Consider the following 12,108-nt stretch of genomic DNA (forward strand, 5'->3'; position numbering starts at 1 on the left):
AGGCCCGGGATGAACGTTCCAGTCCTGCCACGGTCTGGGGAAATGGCCAATGAGGTCTTAAGGGGTTCACAGGGTTCCTGCGGCTCCAGGACAGAGAGCCAGGCCACTGGATCAGGACGGAAAAAAACAGCCTCCAATCTACTCCCAAACAAGACCCGAAACAGTCACGAAAAGCTCAGGGGAGAAAGTCATCTCTGTATCAGACACCGCCACCTCACTGTGGGCAGAAAGAAGAGTGTGAAGGCGAGACCCGGAATACGTTTCCAAGGTGCACCCTCTTTTCTATGGAGCTAGAAGTAGGTATTCAATAAATACTTGGAAGAACCAGTGAACTCACGGAGCCAGTCAGTGAAGGTTTGGTTCCATGACAGGGAAGGATTGTGCTCCAATGCTCCCTGAGGGCACCTTTGGGGCCTACATTCTTTTTTGTCCTACTCTGCTGGGACATGGATATATCACACTGTGCCCCTGGCAAATGGAATCGAGGAGAGTCACTGCAGATTTAAATAATACAATTAAATAATAAAACTCATCTGATTGGCATAGACAGGAGGGAAAAGGCGGAAAGCCATTCTTCCAGCAGCTGCTTTCGTTCCCTTCTCCCTCCCCCCAGTGTTAGGAGAACAGTACACTCGGCTGCCGTGCGATCCCCCGCCCCCCAACACATGCACCAGAGGGGCTCGCGCGGTGGCCCCCTCCCCGCCGCCACAGTCACTTGGTTGACCTGGAGGCGGTGGCCGATTGGGACAGCGAGATCTGTGAGCACTTCTCAAAGACAGCCTCGGCTGAGAGCTTGGGCAGCCCCTGATCGAGGGGGCACTCGTCCACCAAGCTGTTCATGGGGGTGGGGGGCAGTGGAGGGTCCTCCTCATCTTGACTCAGTCCTGAGATGAGCGAGTTACCTGCCCTGTCCGCTTCCTTGTCCACCTGTTCCCTGGACACACCCGCTGTGTCGGGCTGCCCGGGAGGGATCTTTGTGGAGTCAGAATATGCTGACAGGGCTTCCTGGAGCAGAGGCAGCAGTTTCTTTCTTGACACCTGGGTGTTGCCCTGAAGATAGGCTTGGAGGTTGGGGTGTGTGCTTGGGACAGGGGTCAGCTGCAGGGCTGGGGAATGGGAATGTTCCAGGACTCCACAGATCTGCAGAGGAGACAAGAATGGGAAATGATATATAACTTAGTGTAGCAAAGGGATGAGATGAGGACTTTTTATTTTTTTGATACTCGGGATTGAACCCAAGGGCATTCTATGTCAGAGCTACACCGCCAGCTCCCCCACCCTTTAAAAAAAAAAATCAGCCATAGTGGCACATGCCTGTAATCTCAGTACTTGGGAGACTGAGACAGGAAGATCACAGTCTCAGCAATTTAGCCAGACTCTGCTTCAAAATTAAAAAATAAGCCAGGCGTGGTGGTGCACACTTGTGATCCCTGCACTTAGGAGGCTGAGACAGGAGGATTGTGCGGGTTCAAAGCCAACCTCAGCTACTTAGTGAGGCTCTCAACAACTTAGCAAGACGCTGTTTCCAAATAAATATAAAATAGGTCTGGAGTGTAGCCCAGAGGTAGAAGGCCTCTGGGTTCCATCTCCAGTACCACTGAGAAAAAAAAAAAGCCTGGTGTGGTGGCGCACACTTGTAATCCCTGCGCTTGGGAGGCGGAGACAGGAGGATCATGCAGGTTCGAAGCCAGCCGTGCTGGCTTAAGAGACCCTGTTTCCAAAAATAAAAAATCATAAAATAGGTCTCGGAGTGTAGCCCAGAAGTAGAAAGGCTTCCAGGAACCCCAATACCACTAAATAAATAAATAAATAAATAAAATAAGAATAGGGCTGGGGGTGTAGCACAGAGGTAGAAAGCCCAGGGGATCAATCCTTAGTATTACACACATATTTTTTAATTTATTTTTTTGTGGTGCTAGAGATTGAACCCAAGAGCATTCTACCTCTGAGCTATATCTCCAGCCCTACTGTTTTGTTTTGTTTTTGTCATACTGGGCATTGAATCCAGGAGCATTCTACCTGCAAGTTACATTCCCCAGCTATACTTTTTATTCTTTTTTTGAAACAGGGTCTAAATTGCGGAGGACCTCACTTAAATAGCTGAGGCTGGCAGCGAACCAGGGATCCTCCGGTCTCAGCCTCTCAAGCACTGGAATTACAAGTGTGTGCCACCATGCCTGGCTCCAGCCATACATTTTTCTTTTTTTTTATTCTTTTTTTTTTTTTTTTTTGTGTGTGTGTGTGTGTGTGTGTGTGTGTATGTGCGTGTGTGTGTGTGGTGCTGGGGATGAAACCCAAGGGCATTCTACCTCTGAGCTACACACCAGGCCCTATTTTTTATTCTTTATTTTGAAGCAGGGTCTCACTGAGTTGCAAAGGGCCTCACTAAGTACCTGAGACTGTCCACGAACCTGGATCCTCCTGTCTCAGCCTCCCAAATGCTGGGATTACAAGTGTGCTCCACCACACCCAGCTTTATTCTTTATTTTGAAACAAGGGCTCTCTAAGTTGCAGAGTGCCTCACTAAAATAGCTAAGGCTGGCCACGAACCTGTGATCCTCCTATCTCATTCTTCAAGTCTTGGGATTACAAATGTTATACCACCATGCCCGGCTAAAAAATTATTATTTTTTAAATTTTGAAACAGCCAGGCATGGTGGCACATGGTTGCAATCCCAGCACTTGAGAGTCTGAGACAGGAGGATCGCATACGCTCAAAGCCAGCCTCAGCTACTCAGTCACGCTCTCAGCAACTTAGTGAGACCCTGTTTCCAAATAAAGTATAAAATAGGTCTGGGAGTGTAGCCTGGAGGTAGAAAAGCCCCTGGGTTCCACCACCCACAGTAACACACACACACACACACACACACACACACACACACACACACACCCCAGAACATAAATTTTGAAACAAAAAGGCCAGACATGGTAGTTCACGCTTCTAATCCTGCTACTTGGAAAACTGGAGGATCACAGGTATGCAGCCAGCCTCAGCAACTTAGTGAGACCCTCTGCAATTTAGTGAGACACTTTTTTTTTTAGGTGGTACTGGGGATGGAACCCAGGGGGTATTTTACCTCTGAGCTATACCCTTAGCCCTATTTTTTATTCTTTATTTTGAAATAGGGTCTCACTGAGTTGCAGAGAGCCTCACTAAGTAATTGAGTAGTCCGTGAACTAAGATCCTCTAATCTCAGCCTCCCGAATGCTGGGATTACAAGTGTGCGCCACTACGCCCAGTGTCTATTTTTTGTGTGTGGTACTGGAGATGGAACCCATGGGATTCTACCTCCGAGCTACACCCCCGGCCCTATTTTTTTAATCTTTTTTTTGGTGGTACTAGGGGTGGAACCCAGAGGCTTTCTACCTCCGGGCTATACTCCCAGACCTTATTTTTTTATATATTTTATTTGGAAACAGGGTCTCACTAAGTTGCTGAGAGCCTCACTAAGTAGCTGAGGCTGGCTTCGAACCTGTGCGATCCTCCTGTCTCAGCCTCCCAAGCGAGGGGATTACAAGCGTGCGCCACCACGCCTGGCTTCTATTTTTTATTCTTTGTTGTGAAACAGGGTCTCACTGAGTTGCAAAGGGCCTCACTAAATAGCTGAGGCTAAGTGAGACCCTTTTTTAAAATAAAGAATAAAAAATAGGGCTGTGGGGTGTAGCCTGAGGGAAGAATGACCCTGGGTTCAATCTCCAGTACCAAAACAAAAGAAAACAAAAACTGGGTGTGGTGGCGCAATTTGTAATCCCAGTACTTGGGAAGCTGAGACAGTAGGATCATAGGTTTTCAGCTAGCCTCAGCTACTTAGTGAAGCTCTTCACAACTTAGTGAGACCCTGTTTCAAAATAAAGGAAAAAAAAAAAGGGCTAAGGATGTAGATCGGAGGTAGAATGTGCTGGGTTCCATCCACAGTACCACAAAAAAAAAAAAAAAAAAAAAAAAAATTGAAACAGGGTCTTGCTAAATTGCTGAAGCTGGCTGGCTTCCAACCTATGATTCCCTGACTCAGCCTCCCAAGCACTGGGATTAGAGGCATGTACCAGTATCCCTGGCTAAATTATGTCTAATATATATAAAATTTTAGAAACAGAACATTTTAGATCATATATCTCATTTCTGTTTTTTATGGGGGGGGGGATAGTAGGAATTGAACCCAGGAGTGTTCTACCTCTAAGCTACACCCCTGGCCCAACTTTAATTTTTAGTTTGAAACAGGGTCTGTTGCTGATGGCCTCGTTAAGTTGCCAGGGCTGACCTCAAATCTGCTATCTCGCCTCAGCCTCCCAAACACTGGGATTACAGGTGTGCACCATCATACCCAGCTTAAATTCTTAAGTTTTTAAATTTTAATTTAAGAATTCTTTTTTTTTTTTTTTTCCGGGTCTGGGGATGGAACCCAGGGGCATTCGACCTCTGAGCCATACTCCCTGCCCTATTTTTTATTCTTTATTTTGAAACAGGGTCTCACTAAGATGTGGAGGGCCTCACTAAGTAGCTGAGACTGTCAGTGAACCGTGATTCTCCTGTCTCAGCCTTCAAATTCTGGGATTACAAGTGTGCGCCACCATGCCTGGCTCAATTTAAAAATTCTTAAATTTGTCATGCCCATTTTTAAAATTTTCCCTGGGCATATTAGTAACTAACACAGGGATAGAAAGGGGAGGAACTGGCAGTGGCAGCCAAATGGAAGATCAGGAAAGAAAATGAACCTGGCCCTCAATCGCCTGAGTACACAATATGGCTAATCCCTGCCGTGAGTAGTGGCACATCCATGGCGCTGGGGCTGAGCCCAGAGCTTCACGCAAGCCAGTTAAGCGCTCTACCGTGGAACTACACAACCCCCACCTCATGTTTTAATCATCAAGGCAATAGGGTGGAAAGACAAGAAATGATTTTTAGAAGTGAGAAATTAATGATTAAGCCAAGAATCAAGTTCTAACTCCAGACTCAACATTTCCTTCTAACCAGATTTCAAACTCCTTCTAAGCAGGAATTGTATCTCTAATTTTCTTTGGAATCCTCCTTTCTCAACAATGCTATGATTAAGAATATTCAAATGGGGCCGGGCGTGGTGGTGCACGCTTGTAATCCCAGCATTTGGAGCTGAGACAGGAGGATCGCGGTTCCTGGACAGTCCCAGCTACTTAGTGAGGTCCCTATTTCTTTTTCTTTTTTTTTTTTTTTGGTGGCACAGGGGGTGGAACCCAGAGGCTTTCTACCTCCGGGCAATACTCCCAGACCTATTTTATATTTTATTAGAAACGGGGTCTCACTAAGTTGCTGAGAGCCTCACTAAGTAGCTGAGGCTGGCTTCGAACCTGTGCGATCCTCCTGTCTCAGCCTCCCAAGCGCGGGGATTACAAGCATGCGCCACCACGCCCAGCTGTGAGGTACCTATTTCAAATTAAAGAATACAAAATAGGGCTGGGGATGTAGTTTGGAGATAGAATGCCCCTGGGTTCCATCCCCAGTACTGAAAAAAAAATAAATAAATAAAAATATTCACATGAAGCCGTGTATTGTTGCACATGCCTGTAATCCCAGTACTTGGGAAGTTGAAACAGAAAAATGGAAGGTTCTAGGCTAGCCTCAGCAATTTAGTGAGACCCGCAGCAATTATATAGTGAAACCCTGTTTCAAAATAAAATATAAAGTAGAGCCGGGAATGGCTTGGAGGCAGATCATCTCTGGGTTAAATCCGCAGTACCAGCTGGACAGGGTGGCACATGCTTATAAACAGAGTACTTGGGAAGCTGAGACAGGAGGATTGCAGGTTTGTGGTCAGCCTCAGCAACTCAGGGAGGCCATGTTTCAAAATAATAAAAGGGGCTGGAGGTATATAATTCAGAGATAGAATGTCTCTGAGTTCAATCCCAGTATCCCCCAAAAAACCCCAGTATCCCCCCATACATTCACATGTTAATGGCAGAGGAAGAAGCAGGAAGAGGAAGTTCTAGAATCAGGTCAAAGGACCTGTGTATAAAGATAAGAAGCAAGGAAAGGTCACTGCAGTAGAACCGTGGAGTAGAGTGGAGTAGAGCCGTGGAGGTGAGTTCAGCCCTGTGAGGCCTGGGGTTGGAGAAGGGATGGAGACTCACCGTCATTCGAAGCGCTGCATGAGGACAGAAAATAGCCAACTGCCGCTCTGGCTCATTGTGAGCATTGAAAAAGATAGTCATGGCAACCAGGGCATCATAGCTGTGAGCCTGGCAGAAAGCACTGAGGTCCACAAGGAGGCCAGACCTCTGCAGAAAGGCCTGGGAGAGGAAATAAAATCAGCTCATTACCTATTAGCAATATGATCGAGAAGTTATACTAACGTCCTGGACTTAAGTTTATTTGTCTTTAAAATAGGGAGACAATGCTTATCAAACATAAGCCAATTAAAACATAAGCCAAGCTGGGCGTGGTTGGCACACACTTGTAATCCCAGTACTTAGGAGGCTGAGACCGGAGAATCGTGGTTTGTGGACAGCCTCAGCTACTTAGTGAGGCCCTCTGCAACTCAGTGAAACCCGGTTTCAAAATAAATAAAAAATAGGGTAGGGGGTGTAGCTCGGAGGTCAAATGCCCCTGGGTTCCAGACCCAGACACACACACACAAAACACAAGCCAAGCTAGGTGTGGTGCATGCTTGTTATCCCAGCATGTGGGAGGCTGAGATGGGAAGACAGCCTCAGCTACTACTACTTAGAGGTTCCTTGCAACTCAGTGAGACCATTTCCAAATAAAGAATAAAAACTAGAGCCGGGTGTAGTGGCACACGCTTGTAATCCCCACGCTTGGGAGGCTGAGACAGGAGGATTGCACTTGTTCGAAGCCAGCCTCAGCTACTTAGTGAGGCTCTCAGCAACTTAGTGAGACCCTGTTTCCAAATAAAATATAGCAAGAGGTCTGGGAGTATAGCCTGGAGGTAAGAAAGCCTCTGGGTTCCACCCCCAGTACCACCAAACAATAAGTAAATAAACAAACAAACAAATAAATACATGAAAAATAATAAAATATTTTAAAAATAGGGTTGGGGGTGTTGCTCAGAGGTAGAATGTCCCTGGGTTCCATCCCCAGAACAAAAAAAAATTGGGTTAGGGGTATAGCTTTGAGGTAGAATGCCTGAGTTCAATCCTCAGCACCAAAAATAAAAAAATAAAATAGTGCTGGGGTGCTGGGTGTGGTGGCACAAGCTTGGAATCCCTGTACTTGGAAAACTGAGACAGGAGGATCGGGATTCATGGCCATCCTCAGCTACTTAATGCGGCTCTCCACAACTCTGTGAGACCCTGTCTCAAAATTAAGAATAAAAAAATCGAACTGGGGGTAGAGCTTGGAGGTAAAATGCCTCTGGATTCAATCCCACAGTGCTAAAAAAAAAAATCCAAAAAGAATTAAAACACATTAATTAATGTGTCTTGGTATCTTCAAGGCTCTCCTGTTCTTACAATGAAACAAGATCTTTGTCTTATAATTTTATTCTAAAATAATAATAGAGCATGAAAATACGAGCAGATATGTGACAAAATATCCTTAGCTCTTTCCTCTGTCCCAGTCTTTATAATTTTCCCAAATCACCACTTATTTTTCTTTCTTATTTTGTGGTACTAAGAATGGAACCCAGAGACATTCTACCTCCAAACCATACCCTACTTAGGCCCTGTGTAACTTAATGAGACCCTTATTTCAAAATAAAGGATAAAAAAAGGGGGGTATAGCTCAAAGGTTGAATGACACGGGGTTCCATCCCCAGCCAGAAAAAAAAAAAAAAAAAATTGGTCTAGGGGTGTACCTTGGAGGTAAAATGCCCCTGGGTTCTACCCTAGTATCAAAGGAAAAAAACAAACAACAAAAAATACCCAACTTATTAGCCTGCTCTGGCGGCACACGCCTGTATCTCAGTACTTGGGAGGCTGAGACAGTAGGACCACAGGCTTGTGGCTAGCCTCAGCAACTTAGTGAAACTCTTAGTAACTTAATGAGACCCTAGTTCAAAATAAAGAATAAAAAATAGGGCTTAGAAGCCAGGCACAGTGGCTCATGCTTGTAATCCCAGTACTTGGGAGGCTGAGACAGGAAGATCACAGGTTTAAGGCCAGCCTCAGCTACTTAGTGAGGCCCTCTGCAACATGGTGAGACCCTGTTTCAAAAATACATAATAAAGCCAGGCATGGTGGCACACGCTTGTAATCCCCACGCTTGGGAGGCGGAGACAGGAGGATTGCGCAGGTTCAAAGCCAGCCTCTCTGGCTTAAGAGACCCTGTTTCTAAATAAAAACATAAAAAAATAGGTCTGGGAGTGTAGCCCGGAGGTAGAGGGGTTTCCAGGAACCCCAGTACCACAAAACAAAACAAAACAAAACAAACATAATAAGAGCTGGGCATGGTGGCACACGGTTGTAATCCCCGCGCTTGGGAGGCGGAGACAGGAGGATTGCACAGCTTTGAAGCCAGCCTTGCTGGCTTCCTATTTCAAAATAAAATATAAAAATAGGTCTGGGAGTGTAGCCCGGAGGTAGAAGGGTTCCATCCTCAGTACCACCAAAACAAACAAACAAACAAACAAAATAGGGCTGAGGGTGTAACTAGGAGGTAGAATGCTTCTAGGTTCAATATCCCTAGTACCGTAAAAATAAAATAAAAATAAAAAATAGGGCTAGGGGTATAGCTCGGAGGTAGAATGCCCCTGGGTTCAATCCCTAGCACAAAAAAGACCCCAAAACATCATTATTAGCTGGGCTTGGTGGTGAACGCCAGTAATCTCAGTATTTGGGAGGCAGAGACAGGAGGATCACAGGTTGAAGTACAGAGACGTTCTGGAGGTAAGCCAGAAACAAAAGGCAAAACTGCATCCACGGCTAAAGGCTGCGCCTTCCCACCACGCCCCACGTGCTCGCACCTCTAAGTCCATGTATACTGCACTAATGGCCACCTTGGTGCCTTGTCTGTAGATAGTCTTCTGGTCCTTTCTCAGCATCTGCTCAGTGGTCAGCCCTAGGAAGCAGAAGAGAGGCGCACTGTCAAACGGCACCCACGGTCCCAACCCCAAGGGAGGTGCAGATAAGAAAAAGGAAAAACACAGCAGCTCTTTGGAGCAACAAACAGGGGAAATAACCAAAAATGTAATTAAATAGCATAGTATTTAAATGATAGGGTACAATGGTCACTTTTGGAGCAGGAGACTGAAGAGACTGGTGGCAGGAAGAGGAGAGGTTTTTACTTTAACCCCTTCCCCCTGGATTGAACCCAGGGGCACTCTACCCCTGAGCTACACTCCCAGCCTGTGTGTGTGTGTGTGTGTGTGTGTGTGTGTGTGTGTGTGTGTGTGTGTGTGTTACTGGGGATGGAACCCAGGGGCATTGTACCTCTGAGCTATAACCCCAGCCCTATTTTTTATTCTTTTTTTTTGGTGGTACTGGGGTTCCTGGAAACCCTTCTATCTCCGGGCTACACTCCCAGACACCTATTTTTTATATTTTTATTTGGAAACAGGGTCTCTTAAGCCAGCACAGCTGGCTTCGAACCTGCGCGATCCTCTTTTCTCCGCCTCCCAAGCGCGGGGATTACAAGTGTGCGCCACCACGTCCGGCCTTTATTCTTTATTTTGAAATAGGGTCTCACTGAGTTGTAAAGGGCCTCACTAAGAAATAGCTAAGGCTGCTCAGCCTTCCGAATGCTGAGATTACAAGCGTGCGCCACCACGCCCAGTTTACTCACAGTCTTTTTGGTTTTTGATTTTGAACCATGGCTGAGGTTAGCTTTATGCACCAACAAGCCCAATCCCCTCCTCCTCTTCTTTGACCACAGGACTTGCTCAAGATAAACAAGTGTTCTGCCACTAAACTACCTCCACCTGAGTTTTCCCAATTTTATATTGGTTTGACTTTCTACAAGTACATGTGGAAGAACTAGACATTTTGATGCATGTCTATAATCTCAGCTGCTTGAAAGGGTGAAGCAGGAGGACTGCAAATTTAAGGCCAGCTTGAAAATGTAGCAAGACACTGTTTCAAAAAGAAAGAGCCAGCCAGGGCGTGGTGGCGCACGCTTGTAATGCCCATGCTTGGGAGGCAGAGACAGGAAGATCGTGCAGGTTTGAAGCCAGCCGTGCTGGCTTAAGAGACCCTGTTTCCAAAAGGGCATCACTGGTAGCTGAGGCTGTCTGCAAACCTGTCTCAGCTTCCCAAATGCTAGGATTACAAGTGTGCGCCACCACACCCGGCAAAGACCCTGTTTTTTAAAAAAAGGTTTGAGTGTGTTGTTCAAAGGTAGAATGGCCCAGTGTTAAATCCCCAGCACCAAAAAACAAACAAAACAAAATATATGTGGTATATATAGCTCTCGCGCTGATAATTTACTATCCCTCAGTGTATTTTTTTGTATGTCGTAGTCTCTGCTTAGAATGATACCTCTGAGACCTGAATACACCACACTCCTCATCCCACCTGAGAGCCAGTGCGGAGGAAGCGACAATCTCCAGGAACGCTGAGAGTGTTTTGATGGCATGGTGAACACAACGAACAAAGCGTGCCCACCTCCTTCCTTCTGTGGGAGGCAGAGAATTCAGCATGACACTTCGTACCTGATACATCAAACTTGGCCTTTTGTAGAGAATCAAAGATGTCACTTCTCTTGGGCAGATCTGGGAAGAGGGCCTCTAGTTTCTCCACATATGTGTTGTCCTTCAGGGTTGCCTTTCCGATTTTAGGGTCCATGTTGACACAGTCTAGGATGATGGTTCCTAGTGAGAAGGGAGATGGCAGAATTTGAATCCTGTGACCCTTGACTCATGATCATCAAAATACATACGTCCTCTTCAAACTATATGGACACAATACATAGAAGACTTGCATGGCAAATTCACTGGGGAAAAAATAGGAGCTGGACGTGGTGGCGCACGCTTGTAATCCTAGTACTTGGGAGGCTGAGACAGGAGGATCGTGGGGTCACAGACAGACTCATATATAGCTTTCTACTAAATAAGGCCCTCTGCAACTTAGTGAGACCCTGTTTCCAAATAAAGAATAAAAAACAGGGCTGGGGGTGTAGCTCAGGGGTAGAATGCCCCTGGTTTCCATCCCCTGTACTGTAAGATAAAATAAAATAGGGCTGGGAGTAGCTCAGAGATAGAATGCCCCTGCGTTCAATCCCCAGTACTGCAAAAACAAAATAAAACAACAACAACAAACACCTGGGCGTGGAGGCACAAGCTTGTAATCCAGCTTTCGGGAGGCTGAAACAGGAGGATTGCAGTTCGGAGGATTGCAGTTCAGAAACAGCCTCAGCTACTTAGTGAAGCCCTTTGCAACTGAGACCCTGTGTCTAAATAAAAAATAAAAATTAGGGCTGGGAGTATTGCTCAGAAGTAAAATTGCAAAAATAAAGAAAGAAAGAAAGAAAGAAAGAAAGAAAGAAAGAAAGAAAGGAAGGTAGGTAGGTAGGTAGGTAGGTAAAGAGAGCAGCTGAAGAACACATAACTGCTGGGCGTGGTGATGCACATTTGTAATCCCTGCATTCGGGAGGCTGAGACAGGAGGATCACAGTTCAGGGACAGACTCAGCTACTTAGTGAGGCTCTTTGCAACTTAATGAGACCCTGTTTCAAAATAAAGAATAAAGCTGAGCATGGTAGCGCATGCTTGTAATCCCAGCATTTGGGAGGCTAAGACCATAGGATCACAGTTCACAGACAGCCTCAGCTACTTAGTGAGGCACTCTGTAACTCAGTGAGACCCGGTTTCAAAATAAAGAGTAAAACTCGGGCAAAGGGTGTAGCTTGGTGGTCGAATACCCCTGGGTCCCATCTCCAGACCCGAAAAAAAAAAAAAAAAAAAAAAAAGGATAAAATAATAGGGTTGAGGGTATATCTCGGAGGTAGACTGCCCCTGGGTTCAATCTCCAATACCGCAAGAAAAAAAAAAAAAAAAAGAAAAGAAAAGAAAAGAAAAGAAAAGAAAAAAGAACACATAACTATTACCTGGTGAAACTGATATCAATCTTTTCCCACTTTTGGCTAGTATTCTATTAAAAAAAATGCTACAAACAGGAACCTTCAAGGTCTCTTGCTCTATGTTTCCTTTTGATTTTCTTCAACACTCATAGGCCTTTAAACAAATG

General features: G+C 45.6%; 1 protein-coding gene across 3 annotated transcripts in view; it reads right to left on the reverse strand.

Moving 5' to 3' along the window:
• Positions 1 to 711: 711 nt before the first annotated feature.
• Positions 712 to 12,108, reverse strand: part of PRUNE1 (prune exopolyphosphatase 1) — a gene marked incomplete at both ends in the record, with an annotated part of 32,982 nt that continues 21,585 nt past the window's right edge. Inside the window, 4 exons of one of the 3 annotated variants that reach the window (XM_080692326.1) lie at positions 712 to 1,140; positions 6,103 to 6,261; positions 8,892 to 8,986; positions 10,575 to 10,733. In XM_080692326.1, coding sequence (XP_080548452.1) covers positions 712 to 1,140; positions 6,103 to 6,261; positions 8,892 to 8,986; positions 10,575 to 10,733 — 842 coding nt within the window. The remainder of the gene's footprint in view (positions 1,141 to 6,102; positions 6,262 to 8,891; positions 8,987 to 10,574; positions 10,734 to 12,108) is intronic. The other 2 variants (XM_080692327.1, XM_080692328.1) reach the window with 2 other exon arrangements.

This window comes from Muscardinus avellanarius (assembly GCF_963383645.1).
Source record: "Muscardinus avellanarius genome assembly, chromosome: 3".
In the NCBI taxonomy this organism is placed as follows: Eukaryota; Metazoa; Chordata; class Mammalia; order Rodentia; family Gliridae; genus Muscardinus; species Muscardinus avellanarius.